At 56.6% G+C, this 25,580-nt stretch overlaps 1 protein-coding gene across 9 annotated transcripts in view; it reads right to left on the minus strand.

Annotated features, from left to right (window-relative positions):
• Positions 1-1,415: 1,415 nt before the first annotated feature.
• RGS3 (regulator of G protein signaling 3) overlaps positions 1,416-25,580 on the minus strand; it is a 96,095-nt gene continuing 71,930 nt past the window's right edge. For 6 of the 9 annotated variants that reach the window (XM_069873060.1, XM_069873058.1, XM_069873061.1 and 3 more), the window contains 6 exons: positions 13,658-14,299; positions 7,947-8,020; positions 4,395-4,496; positions 3,622-3,683; positions 2,786-2,952; positions 1,416-2,695 (listed from right to left, as the gene is read on the minus strand). In XM_069873060.1, coding sequence (XP_069729161.1) covers positions 2,510-2,695; positions 2,786-2,952; positions 3,622-3,683; positions 4,395-4,496; positions 7,947-8,020; positions 13,658-14,299 — 1,233 coding nt within the window. In that variant the 3' untranslated portion in view covers positions 1,416-2,509. Of the gene's footprint in view, positions 2,696-2,785; positions 2,953-3,621; positions 3,684-4,394; positions 4,497-4,598; positions 5,074-6,696; positions 7,923-7,946; positions 8,021-13,657; positions 14,300-20,489; positions 20,570-25,580 lie in introns of those variants that run through there. The other 3 variants (XM_069873064.1, XM_069873066.1, XM_069873067.1) reach the window with 3 other exon arrangements.

Consider the following 25,580-nt stretch of genomic DNA (forward strand, 5'->3'; position numbering starts at 1 on the left):
TGTTTTTTAAGCTCTTAACAGCCCCAGCAGCTCCCCATCCCTATTTCCCTCTGGAAAAGGTGCTGCTGAGGGTGGTGGGGCTGCATCTCCATCCCAACAGCTGATCCCCAGGACAGGTAGTGGGGTTGGGGGTTGGATGTTCCTGGGCAGCACTGGCAGCCACAGGGGGCTCACTGGACCTGGCATTCAGGGCAGGGAGAAGGTAACAGCAGTACTGAGCTGCCCAGTGGCACAAATCCTCTGAGCTGAGGAGACACAAAGTCTCCCTGCGATAACAGTTTCCTAACACCGATGGGTCAGGACTAAGTGAGGGGAGGTCAGGAGTAGGAGGGTGATGGAGAGAGGGGAAACAAGGCAAGAAAAATCTGTGCTGAGGCCAGATATGAAGGGAAACTCTCCTGGCTGGGAAGAAGAGGAGATGAAGGCTCTAAGCAATGCTGGGAGGAAAAGAAGGGTCTGGCTTGGAGGATCCAGATGTGACAACAGCAGAGCTCACAAGGAGGTTGCACCAACCCACCGGGTCCCAGCAGCTCCAGCGCTGGTGACAGGGTTGCAGCTGGGACACCAGCCCATAGACCTTGACACTGGATGCCAAAAGCATCCCCAGGAGAGTCCCACAGGTGTCGCATCACAACCTGCTGCCTCCTGCTGATCCCCGAGGGGTCCCCTCAGCTCTGCCTCGGTTTCCCCACCTGGCTGTCACTGCTGGTTGTTTAAGGAGGGAAACACAGACGGCTGCCTAGAGGAATCGTATCTGCTGGGAAGAACTGTGCCCAGGACAGGTTGCCAGGGCAGAGACACCATCTCCATCCCTGGGCTTCACCAGGGGCATCTCCGTGCCACGCTGCCCCACGGCACAGAACAGCCCCGTGACACCATAAGCAAATTTCTGAGCCACCCGAGCAAGCAGGTGACGGGCACGAGACATTTCAGCTACCAAACACACACAAACGGCCTTTACAAAATATTTTCATCCCACACCAGAGCTGCTGGAACGCTGCCTTTGCTGGGGGAGGAACAGCCCTGCCAAGCTGCACAGCCGGGATCTGAAATAGCACTGGTGGGCTTTTTGATGCTTCTTTTGGTGTGTCCCCAGGGGGGACACAGAGCTACACTAGGTCACTTAATGTTTCTGGGCATTTCCACATTCAGAGGTTCATGCCCTGCCGCGTTTAAGCAGCAAACACTGTCCCTGGGAACAGTCTTGTTTTGGGCAAAACTTCTTCCTTCAGGGAACCCAGACCTGGCCTCAGGAGCACAGGGCAGCTGCTCTGTCATGAAAAGCAGCTCAGAAATTCACACAACCATATTTTCCCTTCTTTAGTCATGCAGTAATAGGATTTTACGCTCCTCGGTGAAGCAGGGGACACCCAACTCCACCAGCGCTGAGAAACACACCACGAAGAAAAGGCAGCTACAAGAAATTATATTCTCCTTTTATTTACCTATGACCATGCCAATGTAGTTTCGCTAGCTGCAGAGATGCTTCGCACTGTAAACTGGGCGCCTGGAGGCAGGCAGTCCATCCAGCTCAGCCAGGTTCAGCAATAACCCCCGCTTCTCAAACCACAATATCGTTATCCAGAGAAAGGAGAGCGTCTGATTCCCAGAGCTGCTTTTCTCCATCAGCAACCCCTCTGTCGTCAGGGCACGATATATATACCCAGGCTCCCCCAGCGGCCCGCTGCTAGGGAACGCGTTTGGTCAGATAAAACCTGCTAACTTAGAAAATGTTGTACGCACTCGGCAAATAAAACAAAAAGGCATCCACTCCACCGGAGAACTCCGCCGCGACACACACAAATATTGCACTTGGAATTTCAGAATGGGAAAGGACACGAGGATTTCCTATTACACAGCAATGCGTCCAGCTATAGGAGGTCAATAAATAAACCAGGGGTAGGAGTGGGAGGCGGTTGCCTTGCATGCCTCCAGTGCAGGGGAAGGACCCAGCTTTGCTGCTCCCGGAGGGACCATGAGCAAGGAAAGTGCCAGGCTCCTGTGGAACAGCTGCTTCAGGGGAGCCAGCAGGCATCGCCGGCACGGGGAAGCACAGCAGCATCATGGGGCTGGTCCAGTTCAGAAGTCTTTTAGCTGGGGAAGGGGTTCATGTCGGTGCTGTTGTCCCCTTGCTGGAGCCCTGCACGGAAGTCCTCCTCTTCCTCAACAAGTCAGGATCATTCATTGCCTTCCAACAACACTTGCAGCGCAGGCGCGTGCTTCACAGTAGTCTTGTGGGAGCCATGCCAGAGCCACCCCGAAGGCGTCGTACCAGCGATGGTGAGACGGGGCGATGGAGCAGTACCAGACTGCTTGGTTTGTTGGTCCCCTTGGCCTCATGCTCAGTGCCTCTGGCTGCCCCACACCCATCCACTGCAGGAATATGGCTTGGGGGCAGAAACGGCAGAGGAAGGCAGGCTCCTGCCGTCCTCCGTCCCCGGGAGGGCCTCCGCCACCCGACTCCATGTAAACGCACAGCTCCCAGCCTGCCCCAAGAGAGTCTTTGGGTCTACAGTGGGGAGCTGGCTTTCTTCTGGTTAATTATGTCTAAGTACAAGTCAGAGCGGAGGAAGCGGGGGTAGGAGTCCTTCTCCATGAGCCCATAAATCCTCTTCTGTGCAAGGTCAAAGCAGCTGCGGGTGATGTTCTGCAGGTTCTCCTTGGTGTGTTCCCGTGTGTAGGAGTCCAGGTTAACCTGTGGGCAGAGAGCAAAGCGCTGGTGAGCAGCTCCCCAGGCAGCTGTCATGCCATGGAGCTGCGCACCAGTGCAGGAGCCAGGCCTCACCTCCTTGCAGGACTGGATGGCGATGTACTCAGCAAAGATCTTCTTGGCCTTGGAGACCATCTTGGATTGGGATTTGATCTTCTTGAACTCCTCACAGGCCAGCCAGAACTCCAGGTTCTCCTCACTAAACTCAGTACGTAGGAAGGCCCTGAAGGCAGCAAGTCCATCTGTGGGGACAGAGACCCATCTCTACTCCCAGCTCACAGGCAGGGAATGACCCCACTGGCATGACCCTCAGCCCAGCAACCTTGCAAAGCTGCACCCTAAACAACCTCCCTCCAAAAGCCCCTCAAGAACTTTTGTGCAAAGCAGGCAGCAATGGCTTTGCCAGGCGAAGCAGAGCAACGCAAGCCATCCGTGTGCTGAATCCACAGTCCTCAGCCCAGCTGCCTGGACAGAGAGCCAGGAGGGAGCCTGGGCTTGGAGCAGGGCAGCAGCCAGCACAGAGAGGATGTCCTGGCCGGCCCTATGGGAGCTGGGTGTAGGATGTGACCATGATGCGAGTGCCCCAGCTGCGCAAGAAGGGGAATGTTCTACAGCAACTCCTGTTTCACAGACCTACTGCACAGCTCTGAGTTGGGAACAGATCCCTGCCCTTCCCTTCTCAGGCTGGAAAGGGCCGCATCCCCGAGCCACAGATCTCCTCGGCCCCATCCCACAGGCCCCCCCCAAAATCCCACAGGCAGAAGCAGAAGGGATGCAGGCAAGGGGCAGCCTCATTTCTCTTTGTCTATCCCCAAACACCAGAATGTCTTAACAGAGGAAATCCCAACATCGTGCATGCACGTGTCTGGATATTCCCCCGGCAGCAGAGGCTGAGATGGGCAAACACTTACATTTGTGCAGCAGCAGCTTCTCCAGGGAGTCCCCCCACTTGAGAGCTTCCTCGGGAGTGGGCCTGCAGGAGAAAGGCAGGGCATTGGCAAAGTGAAGCTGTGAAAACTGCAACACAGCACGAGAAAAATGTTTCCATCCCACAAAAGCACTGGCCCTGCTGGGGCCAGCTCCAGCTCCGCAGCATCCATGGGCAGAGCCAGGCTTTGCACCGCAGAGGCTCTGCTGGAAGGAAACCTTTTCCTTTAGGCTGGCAGGAAGAGGATCTGATATAAGGAGGTCTGTGTCAGCAGCTGCGTTGCTTGGGGTGTTCCAGCAAGAACTGGAAAAGTTGCCTCTGGGCAATGTCCAGGAGGCTGCGGGACAGCAGGGATTTCAGCCACCACATTCAAGCAGCTGGATAAGCAACCAGGTGTGAGAGTATGGAGAGCTCCTCTCTGGCTGCTGGAGCATCTCCAGAGTAAAGTGGGGTTTCAAACCATTCTCCAGCCAGTTAAAGTTTCAAGTAGAGGCACTGGGAGTAAGCAGCCATCAGGGAAATTTCCAGCTCGAGCTGCGCTGTGCCCGCTCCCAGGCACAGACCTCCCACCCGCCTGCAGTGCATTTTCAGCCAACAAAAGTTTTTAATGCTCCTGCGGATACAAAAAGTGTTTGTCCACAGCTTCCCCAAACAAGGCGACCCCAAACCTCCCTGGAGGTGATGTGAATTCATCCACAATTTGTCCCCAAGCCCCTAAGCCCCCCAGTCCCTGCGCTACCCGCTCGCAGCACCTACTTGAGCGACTTGAGCACTTTGTCCAGCTTGCCGGAGGGGTTGGCCCCCGGGGACTCGTTTCTCCGCCGAAAAATCCCCAGTCGGTTCTTCATATCCTTGGCTCTGGAGGGAAGAGCAAGTTTTAGCAGGCAGGCGAGGGGTTGGGAGGACGACCAGCACCTCAGGGACCTGCCAGCCTTCTCATCCCACTCGCCCACCACCTACTCCTTCATGGTGTGCCGGCGCTGCAGGCTGCCGTTGTGGGGTCTCTGCACGCCCAGCAGCATCTCCGCGTGAAACTCCAGTGGTTGGGGCTTGGAAAGGTCGCGGAAAAAGGGCATGGCTGCTGGGACGTCCTGGCAGCTGCTCACGGCGCAACCGAAGGCTCGGGGTGCTCTGAGGCCGGCTGCGTGCCACGCTCCCGCCCGGTGCAGGCAGCGCGGAAGTGGGAGGGCTCAGCACCAAGAAGCTTTAAATGAGACGTGGGGCGAAGGAGGCACGAGTGAGTAAGGGCTGTGTCAGCCCCGCTGCTATTCCGGACAGCTGTGCCGTTGCTGGGGAAACTCAAGGAAAGGTGGAAAAATCAACGCCGAGGGTGGATAGTGGGGCCTTTCAAGAGACGGCGGGGAAAATAATCTCGGCAGGGATTTATGAGGGCTATTTATAGAGCCCAGGCGCCCGGGGAAGGCAGCAGGAGTCTGAGCGGGGTTGGGGGCAGAGTGGGCCAGCAGCGCTTCATCGTGTCCCCATCGTGGGGACAGGGCTGTGAGCTCGCGCATCACCCGCTGATGTGACACGTAGAATCGGAGTCACTGGTCCAGTGCCAGCCTGGGATGGGCACGGCCACAGGGATGTCCCCAACAGGGGTGGGATGGGACACACATGCCCAGCACAGAGGGGTCCCGCAGACCCCCGGCTCTACCACGCAGCGGGGGACCCCGGTCCGCCACCCCCGCACAGACCCCAGACATGGGGCTCCCAGTTGCCCCAGGGACCTGCCAGCAGGACAAAGCTTTTTGCCAAGTGCCACAGGAAGGTAGGACCCCCACTCCAGCCCCAGCCTGCCCCTGGGAGGGCTTCCCAGGGACCAAGGCTGGGGAGCAGGAGGTGGAAGAGGTGACTTTGAGGACAAGAGCGGACGATGCTGTCCCCTCGTGGCACAGTCCCTGCATGACAGCAGCAGCACAGAGGGGTGCAGGGGACACGCGGGGTGTCTGGGGATGCTCATCCTGCACCAAGGCTGGTGGTGCCACCAGGGTGGTACGGCCAGGCCACCCCTTGCCACCTCTCATGGCCCCCACCCTGGTGGATCCCTGCGAGGATGCTCAGAGAAGCCACCTCTGCCTGTCCAAGCCGTGTCCAGGGCTGGCTGGGAACACGAGTCGGGATTCAAGACAAGGCTATATGCCACCCTGAGGGATGCTATCTGGACCCACAGCTCTCTTCAATCCCAGGAGGGCAAAATACAGCAACCTACTGGAAAAAAACAGCTGTGACAACCCCAGGGTCCAGTCCTGCATGGTGCTGAGCACCCTGAGCCAGAGAAGAATAGCAGAGGGCATTTGCCCCCTGCTCCTAGTGCTATTTGTGCCCTTGCAGGGTGGCACAGGAGGTTTCAATGCATGCACATCATCCAGGCTGTGGTCCCAGCAGGACACGCAACCCGCTGCCACCAGCTGCCCAGCACCAGCTCAGCACTAACGTGGGAAAAACAGATCCAAACACAGAGTATCACACTCCAAACACCATCTGCCTCCCGTTGCCACCCTGCCAGCAACACCCACAGCCGAGGACCAGCCGCCACACGGGACAGACCACCCCACACAGCCCCAAGCAACAATTTTAGCAGTGTTCTCGGTTTAGCTGAGTGCCCAGCGGGGCTTTAAAAGCTCTGAAAAGCCCTTGTGTGTGTCCCCAGCACACGTGGGCTGCCTTCACCCGCACAGCCCGACGCACACCAGCTTGTGGGCAGATTTGCCAGCTGTAAAAAGGCAGCAAGCACCATTCAGGGAAGTTCCCCTACTCAAAACCCGCTGCTTCTCTTTCAAACATTTGCAAATGAAGAGCAAGTGGCACCAAACCAGGCTGCAGCAGCCGCAGGTACGCACAGCTTTCAGTTGCAGCCAACCCACAGTATAAAATGCCACAGTAAAAATAATATTTTAAATAAAATGGGTGGTTTCTCTCTGGAGTTGTCCCAATAAGGCGATCTTCAGCACCCCAGCACGGCCATAAGGCCACGTCAGGAACCATCACCCTCGCTACTTCTGAACCACCCCCTGCAAAGCACATCACCCATCCTCGCAGGATGCTGCAGTCCTACCTTTCCAAGTATTTTTCCGAGAAGTCCACCATGGCGTGGTACATGGGGCAGTGCCGGCAGGGGAGCGGGGCCGGCAGAGTGCTGCTGCCGGGAGGGGAGTGCCAAACCCCAGCCTCTTGCACCATAAATACTCCCTGCAGACAAGTGGCAACTGGGCTGCGCAGCCAATAGCCGGCCGGTGCGATGCCAAGAGGTTCCCCAGCGCATCCGCCGCTGTCTCAAGGTGAGGAGAAAACGCTCTCTGCAACCGCCCCTGACCCCGTGGCTGAGCCTCCCCCACCAGCCCGATTCCCCTGGCTCAGCGCCGCAGCAGGGACACGCGGATGGGGGACGTCCCTGTTGCAGCCCGTGAGGGATTCATTTTAATTTCAAGTGTTGGCAGGGGGAGAATAACAAAAAAAGAGCTAAAAATAGGCAGCTGCAGCTGGGAAGCGCATGGGACGCGAGTGCCGCTCGCTGGCAGGCAGCGTGAGAGGCGAAGTTGTCAAGCCTGCATCTGCGGCCGGTGTGCTTAGCCCCCTCGTACCCCCTGGACCGTTCAAACCACGTGCGGCTTTTCCACCTGCACAAAGCCACGTGGAGCAGGGAACGAGCCAGCCCCAAGCATCCCGGTGGCCATGACAAAACTGGAGGTGGTTTGTTCCCAAACATCCTCGCTTGGCCCTGCCGGAGTGCCTGCCCCCACCCAGCTGCAGCTGCGCTCCTAGGAAGCAAAGGCCACGGCTGCCTCGTCCTTGCCCACTTTTGGCACCCCAAAGCCTTACCAGGAGGCAGCGAAGCGTCCCTTGGCAGCCCCTGTGTTCACGGCCTGCACGCTGCGACGTGCAGCAAGGGCTGGAGCCCGTCCTGCAGTGGGAAATCTCCCCATTCCTCCTCCCGGCATGGGGCCAGAGGGAAGGAGGCCCCCAGCTCATGTTTCACCACTCGCATGTCCTCTCCCTGAACCCGACGCCAGCAGAGCGGAACTGTGCCAGCACCAGGGAACTGTGTCCCCATGCCACCACGGCTCCTTTGACCTGCCCATCAGAGCGAGGGGAATGCAGACTGCTCCCAGCCAGGCTGTGTGATGCCCACTCTCCTGCCCGTGACTCCTCATCCATAGTGAGACCTTAGCTCATGCTCTTCTTCGTTGCCTTCTTCCCGGCAAAGCTTGGGAGAACAGCAACAGGAGCCCCAAGGGCTTCCTGGACCCACGGGGATCAGACAAGGTGCTTGACCATGGCCAACAGCCACCACAATGTGACACTTACATGTTCCTGCTTCGCTTCTTGCGGGAGGTCTCATCCCCTTCATCACAGCTGCATTCAGGGTCAGCTCCACTCAGCTAAGGGGAAAAGAAAAACAGCATCTGCATCATCGTGCCAGTACACACCCATCGTGACACTTCAAGTGTCACCAACCAGCACTGCCAGTATTCCCCAAGGTCCCTGTGCCCACCCAGCCCAGGGCCACAGCATCCACCAGGCTCCTTCCCCACAACCACAGCTGGCTGTGGCAACACAACAGGACATGCCCATTTCTGCACAATCCACCCTGTGTCACCTCCAGTCTGTGAAGTCCCTGGAGCACCTAAGGAGATGCCATGGCTTGTGGCCCAATTACCCCTCCAGGTTCAAGACGTTGACAGTGGTACCTCCTCTGGGGAGGACACTCGCAACCCCACTCCTGATGCTCCTGTTCCTGCTCTCCTGGGTGGGCACAGAGCCCCCTCCCCAGCCCACACACCATCACAACCCTGCCGAGCCAGGCTGGGCACCCAAAATTAATCAGGACCCCCCCAACAGCCACCAAGAAGGAAAAATGCAAGCAGTTCAGCCAGAATGGAATCACATCATGGCAGCTTTCAAGCCTGAGGAGCACCCAGACAGCTCCTCAACCCAACCACCACCCCGAGGTGCTCTGGGCAAACCAAAGGGATCGTGTAGGTACCATCCATGTGGACGATACTAAGCTGGGTGGCAGCATTGATCTGATGGAGGGAAGGGAGGCTCCAAAGGGATCTGAACAGGCTGGACCGCTGGGCAGAGTCCAATGGCATGAGGTTTAACAAGGCCAAATGCCGGGTCCTGCACTTGGGGCACAACAACCCTGAGCAGCTACAGACTAGGAGAAGTCTGGCTGGAAACTGCCTGGAGGAGAGGGACCTGGGGGTGTCGGTTGACAGCGACTGAACAGGAGCCAGCAGTGGCCCAGGGGGCCAAGAAGATCAACGGCATCTTGGCTTGGACCAGCAACGGCGTGGCCAGCAGGTCCAGGGAGGTTCTTCTCCCTCTGTACTCGGCACTGGTGAGACCGCTCCTCAAATCCTGTGTTCAGTTCTGGGCCCCTCAACACAAGAAGGATGTTGAGGCTCTGGAGCGAGTCCAGAGAAGAGCAACGAAGCTGGTGAGGGGGCTGGAGAACAGGCCTGATGAGGAACGGCTGAGAGAGCTGGGGGTGTTTAGCCTGGAGAAGAGCAGGCTGAGGGGAGACCTCATTGCTCTCTCCAACTACCTGAAAGGAGGTTGTGGAGAGGAGGGAGCTGGGCTCTTTTCCCAAGTGACAGGGGACAGGACAAGAGGGAATGGCCTCACGTTCTGCCAGGGGAGGTTCAGGCTGAACATTAGGAAAAACTTTTTCACAGAAAGAGTCATTGGTCCCTGGCAGGGGCTGCCCAGGGAGGGGGTTGAGTCACCTTCCCTGGAGGTGTTTAAGGGACGGGTGGATGAGGCGCTGAGGGACATGGTTTAGTGATTGATGGGAATGGTTGGACTCGATGATCCAGTGGATCTTTTCCAACCTGGTGATTCTATGATTCTATGATCAGCTCAGGGCAACACCAGCCCAGCCTCCAAGTCATGAAGCTTGGAGCCAGGAATGGGAACTCCTGGGACTACCATAGCACGGGGGCTTTAGCAATTCATCCACTACCGAGTGAGACGGGAAGGTGCTCACAGCAAGCTTGACCCCACACCTGAGCTCAGCCCCGTGCTACCCAGGGCTGCAGGGCACTTTCCAGGATCGCCGCCCCGTGGCCGTGCCGTGGGAACTCGCTGTGCAGCCCTGCAGCCCCCGGCTCGAGGCTTTTGACACTTCCTCCCATTCTGCGCCAGGGTTTCCGGAGTTTATCGGCCCCAAACAATGCAAACCTTGCAAAGCACCTTCCCTGAGCAGATAGGGCCCCGGCAGGCGGGCTGGCCAGGGCGACACGCAGCCGGAGCACGCTTCCTGCCATTGTCCGGAGAGGCTCCGCCACGCTTGGGGACAAAAGGCAGCAGCAGGACTCGCCTGAGGAGTTCTAGTGCTCCCAGCCACAATATGCTCTTAAAACAACCCCCTTCCAGCCCCAACCAAGGGAAGGAGGGGAGCGGGAAGGCGCGCTGGCCATGATGGTGTTAAAAGGCCAACAAAATTAGTCCTATCCTCTGAAATGTTCATCTTAGACTCATAGAATCATAGAATCACCAGGTTGGAAAAGATCCACTGGATCCAACCATTCCTATCAATCAGGAAGTGTCAAAAGCCACGAGCCGGGGGCTGCAGGGCTGCACAGCGAGTTCCCACGGCACGGCCACGAGGCGGCGATCCTGGAAATTGCCCTGCAGCCCTGGGTAGCACGGAGCTGAGCTCAGGTGTGGGGTCAAGCTTGCTGTGAGCACCTTCCAGTCTCACTCAGTAGTGGATGAATTGCTAAAGCCCCCATGCTATGGTAGTCCCAGGAGTTCCCATTCCTGGCTCCAAGCTTCATGACTTGGGGGCTGGGCTGGTGTTGCCCTGAGCTGATCATATAATCATAGAATCATAGAATCACCAGGTTGGAAAAGACCCACTGGATCATTGAGTCCAACCATTCCTATCAATCACTAAACCACGTCCCTCAGCGCCTCATCCACCCGTCCCTTAAACACCTCCAGGGAAGGTGACTCAACCCCCTCCCTGGGCAGCCTCTGCCAGTGCCCAAGGACCCTTTCCATGAAAATTTTTTTCCTAATGTTCAGCCTGAACCTCCCCTGGTGGAGCTTGAGGCCATTCCCTCTCGTCCTGTCCCCTGTCACTTGGGAGAAGAGGCCAGCTCCCTCCTCTCCACAACCTCCTTTCAGGTAGTTGGAGAGAGCAATGAGGTCTCCCCTCAGCCTGCTCTTCTCCAGGCTAAACACCCCCAGCTCTCTCAGCCGTTCCTCATAAGGCCTGTTCTCCAGCCCTTTCACCAGCTTCGTTGCTCTTCTCCAGACTCACTCCAGAGCCTCAACATCCTTCTTGTGTTGAGGGGCCCAGAACTGAACACAGGATTTGAGGAGCGGTCTCACCAGTGCCGAGTACAGAGGGAGAAGAACCTCCCTGGACCTGCTGGCCACGCTGTTTCTGATCCAAGCCAAGATGCCATTGGCCTTCTTGGCCACCTGGGCCACTGCTGGCTCCTGTTCAGTCACTGTCAACCAACACCCCCAGGACCTTCTCATCCAGGCAGCTTTCTAGCCAGACTTCTCCTAGTCTGTAGCTGCATAGGGTTGTTGTGCCCCAAGTGCAGGACCCGGCATTTGGCCTTGTTAAACCTCATGCCATTGGTCTCAGCCCAGCGGTCCAGCCTGTTCAGATCCCTTTGGAGCCTCCCAACCCTCCAGCAGATCCACGCTTCCACCCAGCTTAGTGTCACCTGCAAACTTGCTAAGGGTGCACTCGATGCCTTCATCCAGGTCATTGATAAAGACATTGAACAGGACTGGACCCAGCACTGAGCCCTGGGGAACCCCACTTGTCACTGGCCTCCAGCTGGAGTTCACTCCATTTCCCACCACTCTCTGGGCCCTCCAGCCAACCAGTTTTCCACCCAGGAGAGTGTGCGCCTGTCCAGGCCAGAGGTGACAGTTTTCTGAGCAGAATGCTGTGAGAAACTGTGTCAAAGGTTTTACTGAAGTCCAGGAAGATACATCCACAGCCTTTCCCTCATCCAGCAGCCAAGTCACTTTGTCTTGATGAGATGTTCACCTTGATGGATGCTGTGGCCCTGCCACAAGGCCACCGGGTGCAGGTATCTCCGGGGCTTGGAAGCTTGGTGGAGGGGATCCATAAGGGAATTGCATGGCAGTGTCCTGCTCCAGAAACCTCAGAGAGTTCATCAAACCAGTCAGAAGGCACAGTCTGACAAAGTCCCCTCAACATGTAGGCAGGGAGGTGGCAGTAGCCTGAAATCCAGTGCACGGGGTGGCCCAGCACCAAGCCCAGCACCCCGCCTGCTCCGGCCCCCGGGCAGCCTCCGGGCACAGGGTGTCCCAGGAGGGGATACGGGCAGGGGTTACAGCATCAGGCAGACAAAGCTGCTGGAGGTGGGAGCCCCAGGAGGTCCAGCAGCCGCACTGCCCTCACCAGCACAAGGTGCCCGGGTCCCTGCTCCATAAAATCCCAGTCTCATGTGCACCAGAGCAGTTTCATGCAGGAGGAGCTCAGTTTGCTTGTGCTGAAAAATGCCACCTGGATCAGCCCAGAAAGAGCAGTGGGGGCTCTCTGGGGCTGGAACAGGTCCCGTTCCTCCGGCATCTCCCAGCAGAGAGTGTGCAGCCTGTCTAATCTCAGCCAGTGCTGCAGCAGCTTCTTAGCTGCAGAGGTGTGCGCTCCCGGCTGCACACACAGCGGCACTGTGACATCTCTGTCCAGGAGCCTCGTCCCCTGCAGCCCTAACAGGGCACTCTCACCAGGCACTGACACTGCCACCGCCTCCCTGGCATCTGCACCAGGTGGCATTGATGTCCCTGCCACCAAGATGTCCCTTCTTGATAGCATCTGGGAGGGAGTCTGAACCCCCACACAATTGCTGGCATCAGCCTGCAAGAGAGTTTGGGCTAAGCTTTTGCACAGCAGCACCATCTGACCGGCTCTCAGACCTGTAAGAGTTCAGGGACTTGCAGCCCAAAAACTGCTTCAGGAGATAGCAGCAGAGGCAGCTTTTGAAGCAGCACAAGCCTAGCAGAGAGAGGATTAACCCCATTGTGGGTTTAATCCCACCATGCTGCCACACTTGGTGGCGCGTAGACTCTGTATCAGACTCTCCTTCCAAGAAGCCAGCCACGCGGTGTGGTCCTGCACTCTGCAAGGTGGTCCTGAGCAGGATGACATCGTCCTGAGCCATGTTAACATAGTCGTGAACTGCGCAACACGACCCTGAGCAATGCAACGCGGTCCTGAGCCAAGCAACACAGTCCCAAGCAGAGAAGCAGCAGCCACTGGTGCTGGCAGAGCCCAAGCTGGTGCGAGCACCAGGGCAGAGCAGGGTGCTGGGGAGGCAGCTGTGCTCAGCACCCAGCCAGGCTTCACCCGGGGGCAACGGGGCAAGCAATGCTTCTCCCACACCATCTCTGCAATGGCACAGTGCTTCCTGTAAATATTTATTATGCATAAGTACAGCCAAAGCAAGCTCTGCTCCGGGGAGGCAGGAGAGCATCCCAGAGTGCCAGCCCCAGGGGCACAATCCAACCCTGCACAGAGCTCCTGCCCAGAGCTCCACTGCTCCTGCTTTCTGCACATTAGGGGCAGAAATCACTGCTGATCTCAACCCTTTTCTGAGACAACAGTCACACTGCTCCTGGCATCCCTGAGCACGTAGGGGACTGTCACTGGAGGCTCTCTGGAGTCTGGCTGTTCCTTGTCCCCAGCACTGCGAGCAGCTCTTTGCCAGTGCAGACACCCAGCTGCACCTCTCCCTCCTCTGGTCTCAGCAGCTCTCCAGGACATGAGAATCTGTAGGACCTGGACCCGTTGGTGGGAGATGCCCACCCAGAGCAGCAGTGCACTGGCTCTGGGTGACATCCCCTGGGCACTAAGCATCTCCCAGAGCTGCCTGCCAGTGGCAGGGACCTTTCTGGCCCCTCAGAAGCCACGGCCATTGAGAGAGAGTCCATGTGTGAGACAACTCCACCCCAGGAGCTCCCCCATTCCTGTGGCCAAGCAGGAGCCAACCAACCCACAAAGCCAACACCAGGTCACATACCTTCCTGTGGCCTGAAAACAGCAGGGTGAGCTGGTGGATGGAGCCACCGTTTTTGGCGAGCTCTTTCTTGAGGGTCCTGGGGGAGGGCAGGGCCCAGTGGCCCTTGGTGCCCTGGCTGTCCAAGCAGTTGAGGGTGGTGTCAGAGGTGAAGCAGTGGCTCTTGGTCTCCTGCAGCAGGCTGCCCTCGCTGTGGGTCCGGCGCCGCAGGGAGCTCTGCACGCTCAGCGTGTAGGCAGGCTGGCAGCCCGATGTCTCGATCATGCTGCTGCGCTTTGCCTCATTCCTCTCTAAGTAGTGCTCATCACTGTCCTCATCCTCTTCATCCTCATCTTCCTCATCATCATCCTCTTCTTCGTCCTCACCATCCGTGGTACCACTCACCGTGCCCACCACGCTCTGGCTGAAGGTGCTGTCAAGCCGCAGCTCAGGGATGATAAAGGCTTGCAGGGAGCTGGGCTGCTCCTCTCCCTTCTTGGTGGCCACCAGATGCTTTTCAGCCAGGAGAGGACCCTGGGTGGTTCCCAGAGCTTCCCGGGACTCAGCTGGCGCTGGTGCCTCTGCAGCTGGAGGAGCATCGCCTGCTGCTGCCTTCCCATCCTCCGAGTGCATCTGCCCTGGCTTCTCAGCGTCCGTCTCCAGCATCTGCCCAGAAGAGAAGATGAAGAAAGATGAAGGCAGAAGCCCTTCAAATCTCTCACTGCCCACTTTCTTGTGGAGCCTCCCCTCTCCTAACACCCCAACCACAAGGCTGGCATCAATTTGTGCAGCCCTAGCGGTGCTCCAGAGGGGTGGGACAGCATCAACCCCACATCCCCAGCTGGTGGCAGGTCATTCATCACTCCCCCAGCACTCAGTCCTGATCCCAATCCCTGGAGCGCTGGGTACTCCACCAACAGCAAGCTGGGATGGGGCAACCCAGGTCCCACCTCCAACACTCAGCAGCACTGGAAGATTTGGAGGAAACCAAGGGGGGCCGGTGGTGAGTGGCTCAGCCTCGCAGCACAGCAAGTGCAGACAGACTCGGCTGCAGAGGCAGAGCTGGTAACATCATCCTTACCCCGATGATTCCCCTGTCCCCCTGGGAGCTCAGCCCTGCAGAGATCAGGAGGGCAGCAGAGAAAACTAGAAGCTCTCACCCCGCAGCTCCGATCCCTCCTGTACCACATTGCTAAACGCAGAAGGGAAGCACCGGGCTCTGCTCAGTGGTGGATTGCCCAAGCTCAGCCTGGCCACAGCCACGAGCAGCTCAGCCTCCCTGACCAGCTGCCCTGAACTGTGCGGTTCCCCACAGCCACCCCACCATGCCCTGTGCAGATGTGGTCCTGCTCAACCACAATTTTTCCTACCAGCTCCTTTCAGGTTTTTAAGCCTTTGGGGCTGGTTTCTGCCAGCTTTCCTCTGCAGCCAGGAAAGGTCTGAGCAAGCTCTGCCCTTTCAAGTGGAGAAGCCAGGAGCAGCTAAAGGTAAAAAAGTCCTCTAAGGTGTTTCTGTGAGCAGGAGGAGCCAGCGCTGAGATCCCCTCACTGCCAGAGCTGCACCCTCTCTTCTGTGTGATTCTCCCTTTGCACAGAGCACTCTGAGCCTAAGGGGTAAAACAAGCTCAGCAGGGGAGAAAGACCAAAGCACAGAGAAATCCCCACCCTGGGAAGCACTTCCCAGATATGCAGACCCCGTAGGGCTGGGGTAGGGATCATTGTACAGGATCAGCACGAGGTCCCCCAGCAAAAAATATCACTGTAGCCCCAGTTAAGATCCAGGCATTTTCAAGAGCCTGATGGCAACCAGAAAGTTGGAGCTAACAAGGCCACCAGCTTCAAAACACGTAGCAGCCCTAGGAATTAGCCCATCCCGCCCCACATCCTGGGGGAAGAGAGGCAGTCATGGGGAGGAGAGAGGCTGTAGACCCATGGTGGTCCCAGCTTCTGACAGAAGACCCCTACAAGCCAGCCCTGGGAGAGCCAACCTGCTGTTAAACACCTCCTCACCCTGCAGAGCCACTGTGCCTGGCTGACAGCCTGCCCTGGATGTCACCCGGGACCTGCATGCAGATGTCAGGCTGCAAAAACAGCTGTCATCCCCAGGAAATACCCTGGAGGTGTTTAAGTCCTGGTTTCAGCACCATCTGCTTTACACAGAGGGGATGGCGCAGAGACCTCGCGGCCCCCGGCAGCATCCGCAGGCACCCGCCTGAGCTAACGGCTCTGAAAAGCGGGACAGATTTCCAAAAAAATGGTTGGGTTCAGAGCTGCAGCTGGGTGCCTCCTGGGCAGCACCGAGAGGAGCTCACCATATCCTTTTTTATCATGCCAAAAGGGTCTCCTTACACCTATAAGCATGAAGAGGACCCACGCTGTCCCCCTCCACCCTGACTCACTGCAGGCAGTCATTTAGCGTCACCTGAACCACCCCAGCAAGACTGAAGACTAAAATTCAGAGACCATCATGTCCTCGGCCCCAACTGCGATGTCTGTCCTGTCCCAAAACCATCTGGATTTGGTGGGAGACACAAAGCAAAGGCTCATTTTACCCCATCCTCGGGGCTGTTTCACTCCCCCCACGGTAATTTCTTGTAAAAACGGAATGTTTCCAGACTTGCCATGCAAGGATGCTGGTTTCACCAGCGTGTTTTAATGATGCTGTTTGTCTTATTTGTACTGCAACCACTGTCATCATTATTTCATGAAATAATTAGAGGAAAAACCCACGCAGCCCTCAGTTCACTCTCTGCAAAGCTCTCCCCCTCCCCAGCAGCTCCCTATCTGTCCAGTCCTTCTGCTTAATATTGCTGGGTGCCCGCATCAGATAAGGGGCCAGGAGGAAATGAACAGGCTCCTTTAAAATGAGAGACATTCAGGGATTAAATTAAATCCCTGCTCTAATTCGATCAGAGACTCTGCTGCTCTTCAGTGGCGGAGAGGATGTGATCAGGAGCCGCACCACCAAGCGAGGTTTCCATCTCTGGTTGAAAGCATCAGCGGGGCCGTGAAATCCTCTCAGCACAGAATCATAGAGTGATTTGGGTTGGAAAGGACCCTAAAGCCCATCCAGTTCCAATCCCCTGCCATGGGCAGGGACACCTCCCACTGCATCAGGGGCTCCAAGCCCCATCCAACCTGGCCTTGAACCCCTCCAGGGATGGGGCAGCCACCCCTGCTCTGGGCAGCCTGGGCCAGGGCCTCCCCACCCTCACAGCAAAACATTTCTTCCTAAGATCTCATCTCAATCTCCTCCCATTCAGCTCAAAACCATTCCGCCTCGTCCTGTCCCTGCACTCCCTGATCAAGAGCCCCTCCCCAGCTTTCCTGGAGCCCTTTTTGGTCCTGGAAGCTGCTCTAAGGTCTCCCTGGAGCCTCTTCTTCTCCAGGCTCAATAACCCCAGCTCTCTTTGCCTGTCCTTATGTGGGAGAAGATCCAGTTCTCAGATCAGCTTAGTTGCCTCCTCTGGACTTGGGCCGTGGCTGAGCCACGTACTGGTGGGGGAAAGAGAGAGAAGAAAACAGCAGTAACGCCATCACAGCCAGTCAAGTAGCCTGATGGTGGCTGAAGGCACCAAGGCCTCCATCAGCACGAAGCCAAGGGCCATCTCCCTGCACAAAGCTGAGCCAGGCCAGCGAGAACTGGGATACAACCAGGTTTCCTTCTCACCATCATCACTGCCCAGGGGCTGCCGGAGGAGGCAGCAGACACAGGCAGTGCTGATGCTGTCTGGGCAGGGAGGTGAAGTGACATCTGTCCTTCCACCTCAAAGTCAGATATCTCACTGCAGCACAGGTCCCTCTCCCCTGGCCAGCACCAGTAGCTAAGAAGCCAGTGGCCAATATTTGGATCTCCCCATCCCCTAAGAGTTTCACTGCTCTCAGTCTCCTTTCCTTCGACATCTAGGTGTCCCTGTCCTCAATATGCAGGTTCTCCTGTTCTCAGCATCTCTGTCTTCCCATCCTCAGCATCGGGATTTCCCTGTCCTGAGCCGGGATGGCCTGGGAGCTTTACTGCTTCCTCCCTCACACTCCTCACTGTTCCAGGTTCTATCTCAGACTAAGTGGTCAAGGCAGCATGTCCCAAGAAGGGGAACAGAAATTAGAAGAGCGAGCCTCCTCCAAGCCCAAGGATGGCTACGAGGGATCATGTTAGAGACGGAGAGTGACTGGTCTGAGATCAGAGCAACAATATCAATTTCCCTATAGAACTAGCCTTAACACACCCCAAAAAAGCCAAACATTGCCCTGCCTGCTCTAGCATCCTCAGTCTCTGCACTTGGAACCCTCTGCCTGGACTCCCGCTGCCTCTGGGCAGCACTCCCTGACTCAAAAGTTCTCTTGAAACCAGGACGAGGGAGAAGTACCTCAAACCTCTGCTCTTTGCTCTGTAATCTGACCATTTTTTTCGGATCGCTGCCGCTCTGACAGCAGCAAAGCATATTTCAACTAACAGATGTGGGGTTGTTAGCGTGGCCTCGACTTCTCTGGTGCTCCTTTAAATAAAGTGTCCTTTCTGGTGGCCAGGACTTCCAGCTGGGAAAACACCAGCCACAGAGAGGACACAGCTGCAAGCTGAAGCCTGCCCTGGCCTTCCCCTGGTGCTGCCAGCTCTCATGGTATGATATCTGGCATTCCCTTAAATCCCCAGCTCTGGGAGGTCAGGGATTTTTCTGAGGCTCTCAGCTTCTTATTTCAAAGCCTCTGCTCCTCGCAGCCACGGAGCCGTTGTGGCTCAAGTAAAGCTTGGGCACAAGAAAATTGAATTCTGCGTTTTCGGGCTCCTGACGTAGATGCCTGGGTTTTGCAACACATAGCTTTCTCTTGAAGTAATAGTGGAGAAGAGGAGGCTAAACATGCCTAGAACTGCAGCATCCTGCACCCAGGGAGCTCCTCAGCCAAAATCAAGGATTGGAAAAAGCAGGAAAGTCCCTGCAGATCACACTGTTGGACATTGAGCAGAGCAGGACAGTGGAGGACGCAGTGCTCCGACTGCGCTCTTACCCCAAGAGCAGTTACTGGACCTCCCAAGACACTGCTGGAGGAGCTGCTCTCATGACCTGTCCCCATCCTCCATGAGTTCCATGGAGAAGGAACCTCTCTGGCTCCTGCTTAAATCCACCTTTCCTCAAAGGTGCCTCACCTGACCCCAAAAGCATTTAACTCTGTAGCAATGAGACCGGGTCCCTCTCCAGGGGGATATCAGGGAGGACTCAGACAGCTTCACTGCCGGCCACGCATTCCAGAGGTGCAGGTAATGCTCCTCCCCAGCGCAGAAGGGATGTGCCTACATCAGCTGGGGAAGCAGCAACGTTTCCAACGTAGGTTTTCCTAAACTGGAAGAAGTTAATTACAGTTTCAGCTCTCAGCATGGGGCAAACTGCACCCAGATCCACCAGAACAGAAATTTCTGACTGGCCCTGGGAAACGCTACCAAAACCTCTGATGATGTGCAGCGTGAGACTTCAAAAGTGACCCCTAACAACATAAGAACAGAGGTAGAGGAAGCAGCATCTAATCCACAACACAGGGCTGAGAGGGAGAAAACAAAGCCAGAAGCGCAAAGCAGAACTACCAAAATCTGAGACAATTTTGATGGGAGTCATTTTGAAAATGCTCACAAGGAACATCCCCCAGGCAGCTCTGCTCCTTGTCCTCCTCGAGCCAGCACAGCTCTGTGGGGCCGGCTGGAGCCAAGGGCTCCTTGCACAGCAGGGTGTTCTACCCATTCCCTGCTTCATTACTGAATTGATGAATAATTGATACAGAGCAATTAGTGTAACAGCAAAAGCAAGCGTGGATATATAAACCCAAAGAGCAGGATCCGACAGCGCTGGGGCAGGGTGGCGAGGGTAGATATCTGCTTCCCATGAGATGCCTGTGGGGCTGTGAATGTTTATACCACCCAAAAATCCCTGGGCTTGAAATGTCTGAGAGCCCTGGCAGGAGAAACCCTCCTCTGTGGAAGGAAATGAACCCATGTCCACAGTCTACACTGAGACGGGGACTGACCGGGTATCACCCAGCCCTGCTGCTGCAGGGGCCGCACTCTGCTCCTCTCCCAATTTTACAATTTTAAAGCAGTGAGCAAGAACTGATGTTCAATCGAGGGCACCAGCTTTACCCATAGCAGAGGGCGTGCAGGAGGGAGCTGGGGCTGCAGGCACGGCTTGCACCCTGCGCTTGGGCTCAGCTGCTGAAGGTGTCAGCAAACAACCTGGGACAAAATCTCCTCGTGTACTCCAGCCGAGCAGCTGGAGTTAACACAGCGGTGCTACCACTGCAGCACTGGGCTCCCAGCTCCAAACCGCAGCCACCCCATCAGTCCCAGCTCTTGAATCCAAACTGTCCCCTGCCCAGTGCCACCGACGAGCCCCCACACAGCTCTGATTTCAGCGGTAAGGGCTAGATTTACTGGTTTGTCCCAGTAAAGAGAGGGATTCCAAAAGCCCTGGAGCAGAAAGTCCATGTTGGCAGCACACACAACGTCACTCCCTCAACAAGAGCCAGACGATGCCAACGGCACAGCCCTACATGCCCAAATTGGCAAAGGAACCTCAAAACATCACTACGAACACCCCCACGTTCCCCCTCCCGCCCCAGTGCTGCTCATCACCAACCCTTCACACCCAGCCTGGAAGTGAATGAAGCTGGGCAGGAGCCACAGGTTCCCCAGGAGATAGCAAGGTCCATCCCAGCACAAAGATGCTGGAGGAGCAGCACAGAGAGTGGAGCAGATGCCTTTGATCTGAAGGGACATCAGTGCTCCCAGCGATGCTGTTTCCTCAACCTGTGGCTGGATCCTGCCCCGCAAAGGGCACAGCCCGTAGGCTGCAAACTTAGAAAGTAAAACCTACCAAATCTGGGCTCTCAGTTGCATCCCAGCTGAATAAGCCAAGCGAGCGGCATCTCCTTCCAGCAGCCCCAGTCCCGACATGTGCCTGTAGCCGCAGCTCCGCGATGCTAGCGCAACGCTCGGCTCTGCCTCTGCGGTTATTAATGCCCGTGTCAAGCAGCAGCTAAAGCCGCCCCAGCCTCTCCCAGACACCACTCCCTCATGCCCCTCGTGCTATTTCTGGCTCTGCTAGCGGTCCCTGGAGGCACTATTACCTGCTGATAAAAGTGGACGAGTGCTCTGCCTTGAGGAAGAGCTATGGATCACCCTGAAACCTGTCACCTTCATTTCTGCAGCTCTCCTTCTCCTGCCCTGTCCTGTCCTCGGGCGACACTGAGCCGCAAAACGATTCCAGTGCTTCCTGCTAAATGAAACTCTGCTGCAGTTTCACAGTTGGGTTTGGGTTTTTTTCCCCAAAGTAGTTTCTCTGGGGCAGCTCTAAGGTGGGAGACACTCTGCTGTGCGGCACTTTTGCCCTCTGCACTGCAATGCCCAACAAGTGGCTCTACCCAAACAGGCAGGGAGAGAAGAAAAAGCAGGAGAGCATATGGTCTTCACCCAGGGCACAGCTCACGTGTGACCATCTGCCCTTTCTCTTCTCTAAGGAAAGCTGGGGAGGGAGTGCAGGGACAGGATGAGGGGAACAGTTTTCAGCTGAAAGAAGGGAAATAGAGATGAGATCTTAAGGAGAAATGTTTTGCTGTGAGGGTGGGGAGGTCCTGGCCCAGGTTGCCCAGAGCAGGGGTGGCTGCCCCATCCCTGGAGGTGTTCAAGGCCAGGTGGGATGGGGCTTGGAGCCTCTGATCCAGTGGGAGGTGTCCCTGCCCATGGCAGGGGGGGGCAGTTGGAACTGGATGGGCTTTGAGGTCCCTTCCAAACTATTCCATGATTCTATGATTCTCTTACAAAGGCCAGTGACCTCCTGTGTAACCCCCATTCACACCAGGCTAAGGACCAAACTGCCTTGGTTGGATGTATGTCCTCATGACATTTTATTGACCAAGACAGGCAAGTTGTCCTGATGGCTACAGAGAGAAAGCACAGTGGAGCCTCAGTGTGCACAGCTGCTCTCACAGCCTCCTGGTAGTGGTTCTCTGTACCACAGCCACAGTTCACCGATGAGTCCTCACTGCTGTGATGAAAAGCTATGCTCAGGTCTCCTCCAGCATGGGCTCTGGGCACAGACGTGTTCCTCTGCTCCCAGCCAGCTGCAGGGTCGTGGATGCTCCTGGGATGGAGCAGGGGAAATGTGTTGCCTCCTCTTCCTCGCAGGTAGCCACAGCTTTGCAGTGGTTCAGGAAACATCAAAGCTCCCTCACCCAGTCTCACTGGACACAAAGCTGAGCTCAGCTACTCAACAGCATCACAAACAGCAGCACCACAGCCCCAGCCACCAGCTGTGGTCAGCACCTATCCTGCCCGCACTGGCAAAGGGAGCTGTGTCCAGCAGGTCTTGTGCCCAGCCTCTCCACAGGGCCACCCAGCTGGCTGTGTGCCCACAGCCCAGGGATGTCACCGTGCCAGGGGTGGCTGGCTGCCCCTGGCACTCAAGACTGCCCCAACCCAGGCTCCTTGGCCCCTCTCAGGTGGGAATGAAGCCAGTCACCTCCCAAATCCACACCCACCCACTGCATTGTGTCCATCATTTAGGTAGCACAGCTCCAGTTTTCCCAAGCCTGCAGCCTCCTCGGCCTGGGCAGCCCAGCTCTGCACGGTTAGCACGATGGGACCTGGTGCTGGATGCTATCGAGATGACATCTCAGTCACAAATATCTCAGGCACTATAAAAGCAGAGGATCAGGAAAGGGTGAGGAAGGGGTGGATCCCATCACTGGCACTCTGCCCACAACCCTCAGCATCCTTCCCTGCTGGGGGAAACAAGGTGCTGGTCAGGTGGGGGAAATCTCTGCAGCACTGTCCGCAGAGGCAGAGCGTCATCCCCTGTGCAGGATGAGGGAGGTGACAGCAGGAGCCTGAGCTGATGTGTTCAGCTGCTTCAGAGCCATTGCGAAGGACTCATCCCAACACCACTTACAACAGGAGCACAAGGTCAGAGCTGGAAGCCGTTGCTTCTGCCAGCACAGATCATGGTACAAAAACAACAACTGAGAGAACAGGACCTGGCAGAGCAGCTCTGCCTGCAATTGGCACCAACAAGGCCATGGCCAGAGCCACCACAGAACAGAGGAATCCCAAATGGAACCAAAACCAACACTGGTGGCTCCAAAGGCAAATGCAACCCTCCTGCAATCATGCTGTCAAGCCTTGCCCAGCCACCCCATCAGGAAGGTGCTTGTCACAGTGCAGGATGTCAAGCCTCATGGAGGGCATGGGGACCCCGCTGGGGCAGGATGAAGCTGTTTCTCCCAATCCCAGAGCCCTCCGGCATTTCATACACATCCTTTGGCTTTGTAAAGACATGAGGTTGCGTGCAACTTTTGCAAGGAGGTACTTGATCTTGGCTTCAGAATCTGCCCCACCATATGCTCACAGCCCCCATTCTGCTAGAAGGGAAGAGCATCAGCAGCTACCACGAACAGGAGCTGTTTGGGCACGGAAGAGGAGCGCTCCGGCCGAGCAGCAGTGCCAGCCCTGCCTGGCCTGGCCAGCGTCCTCCCTTTGCAGGCAGAACTGCACCAGAGCACTTCCAGCGCCTTCATTAAATCACAGCAGCGCTGGCTTAAACCACTTAGTCTGCGCCTTTGACCACTCTGTGCAAATGATCTCAACAGCGCTCATCCCCCCTGGGCTGCCGGCGCCACTCCTGTCAGCATGTTCACTTCTCCCAGCTCTTCTGGGGATTTGCCAGAAACAGAGCTCCCAGGGTTTAAAAATGCCTCTGGCCATGCTCAAAGTGCCAGCGGCTGCTCGTGCCCCCGCTGCACCACTGTCCTCCTCTGGGGGGGATGCTAGTGCCACTGGAAGTGACCAGGAGGACATCTCACTGTGCCAGAGAAACAGGAGCTGGTGTTTGCCGGAGGGGAGAGGTCTGCTTTCCTAATGGCTTCAGAGTCCAGCTAAGCAAAAGGACAAATAAAGCTCCTAGCTGGTCCATCTGCTCCATCACCCCTCGCTGCTCTCTCCTGGCATGCATGAGCTTTGGGAGCCCGTGAGCACTGGGGCCGAGCGAGCAGCAGTCCTGGGCTGGCAGCCTCAGGCACCTCCATGCCACCAGCACCGAGAGCTGGCAGGGCTGGAAACCAAGCTTGATGGAGCCAGGGCTTGGGGCCAGGGACGATGCTAAAAAGCCCAGTATCCTAACCCAGCATCCCATCCAACCCCACGCAAGCTGCCAAGTAAATCCCAGCCTCCTCAGGCTTTGTGCTGAGCCCCTGCGCTTAGGGCTGGAAGCCAGCTGGTGTGCAAGAAGGGAAAGAGGGTGAAAGATCAGCCCTCAGCACCCATCCAGGCTCACCTGCCTGCACCGCAGGGAATGAACAGTGAGGCTACTGCATGAGAGCACCCTTAAATTCATACAGTGACATTTGAGACATGCCTTGAAGCCTCACAGAGGGCTGTAAAATTCCCCTTCACAGCCTCTAATGCCCTGGTTACATCTGGGGCTTGTTCTCATGAAAGAGGGCTACAAACCCAGCAAGGACATGGCTCAGAATGGACCAGTCTGGGGTAGATCAAACCGCATCTGCTTCTTTTATGGTTGCAGTGTGCTTCACACCTACTGCTATCTCAGCTGAATTAAAGCCACCACACTGTCCTTCTCTTTGCCCATCGGGTGCCGAAGGGGAGATCCATGTGTCACCATGCACTGAGGTCACCAACATGGATTGAAGAGTCCCGTTTGCTCTGATGGCACAGACACTTCTTGCAGAAACAGTTTCCTCCAGAGCTGAACTGGAACATGAAACACGGGGAGGCAGAGTCTCCAGTCCCACAGCCCCCAGAGTCGGGCAGCAGCCTTTGGCTGTCCGCAGTAACAAGTTTTTCCAGCCCAGGCTCTGCTCGCTGTTGTGGAACAAAACACTTATTTGCTTTACTTTTGTAACCTGGCTGGTGACTGCTGCTGGGCTGACGCTTTAACCCTTATTGGGGCAGAATAAACCTTAAGGTCTTCTCCAGCTGAGCACCCTAACAGCAGGAGTGAGGCACTGGAAATGTGTGTGGCCAGGGTCAGGCTGGCTGTCTGACTGTTGTGATGTGCTCAGCCCTGCCCAGTCTCTCATGTTGGCATCGTGGAAGAAAAGCACGTTCTGAGCAGGATCCAGGTTTACAGCACCCTTGGCCATGAAAAGACCAAAATGGAAAGGACTTCGGGCCAAAACCAAAGCAAGAAGGTACAAGTTCCTCCCCTCCTTCCCACCAAAGAGCCAATTGTACTCTGAACACACTTCCACTGGGCAAAGCACCCCCTGAACGCTGGATGAGAGAGGAAGATGCTCACTCCAATTGTTCCCAACACAAGTTCTTGTCACAGCCACCTCAATGCCAGTGGTGCCTCAGCTGTGCCAGCTCAAGGGTGCACGTGGCCACCAGCCAAACGGGAAATGACCCCAACTAAGGTGTAAGGGGTGTAAGGGTGTTGCTGAAGGCAGCGAGGTGTTGGGGAACAGGGAGTGAGAGGAACATGGGTACCCATGAGGGTGCTCGGGGCAAGGGAGAAGAGGCAGGTCACCCCTGCTGCCCCTTCCCCAGGCTGCAGGTGCCGGGGCCAGCACACGGGGAGCGTATCCGCCCCTCTGCCTGCAGCTCTGGCGCAGCAGCCCTCCCCGCACCACCGCTCCAGCCCTGGTTTCCATCATCCCTCGATTACACGCTGTTTGCTCTTGTTGACAGAACATTTACTTGCACTTGTCAAGCAGGCTTTAAATAGTGAGAGAAACAGCCCTGCCCTTCCTGACCAGAGGAACAGCCAGGAAGGGCCACGACGCAGGATCGGTCCACGCCTGCTCGCACCATCAGCAGCCATGGGTGAGACTGGTGGCCAGGCTCTGAAAAGTGCTGAGGATCCTCTACGTTCCCTGAGAAACGAGGGGAGTGCTCATCCCTGGAATCCCACTCAAAGTCCACACCACAAAGTGTCCATAATCATTTAGCT

This window comes from Phaenicophaeus curvirostris, chromosome 20 (genome assembly GCF_032191515.1).
Source record: "Phaenicophaeus curvirostris isolate KB17595 chromosome 20, BPBGC_Pcur_1.0, whole genome shotgun sequence".
In the NCBI taxonomy this organism is placed as follows: domain Eukaryota; kingdom Metazoa; phylum Chordata; class Aves; order Cuculiformes; family Cuculidae; genus Phaenicophaeus; species Phaenicophaeus curvirostris.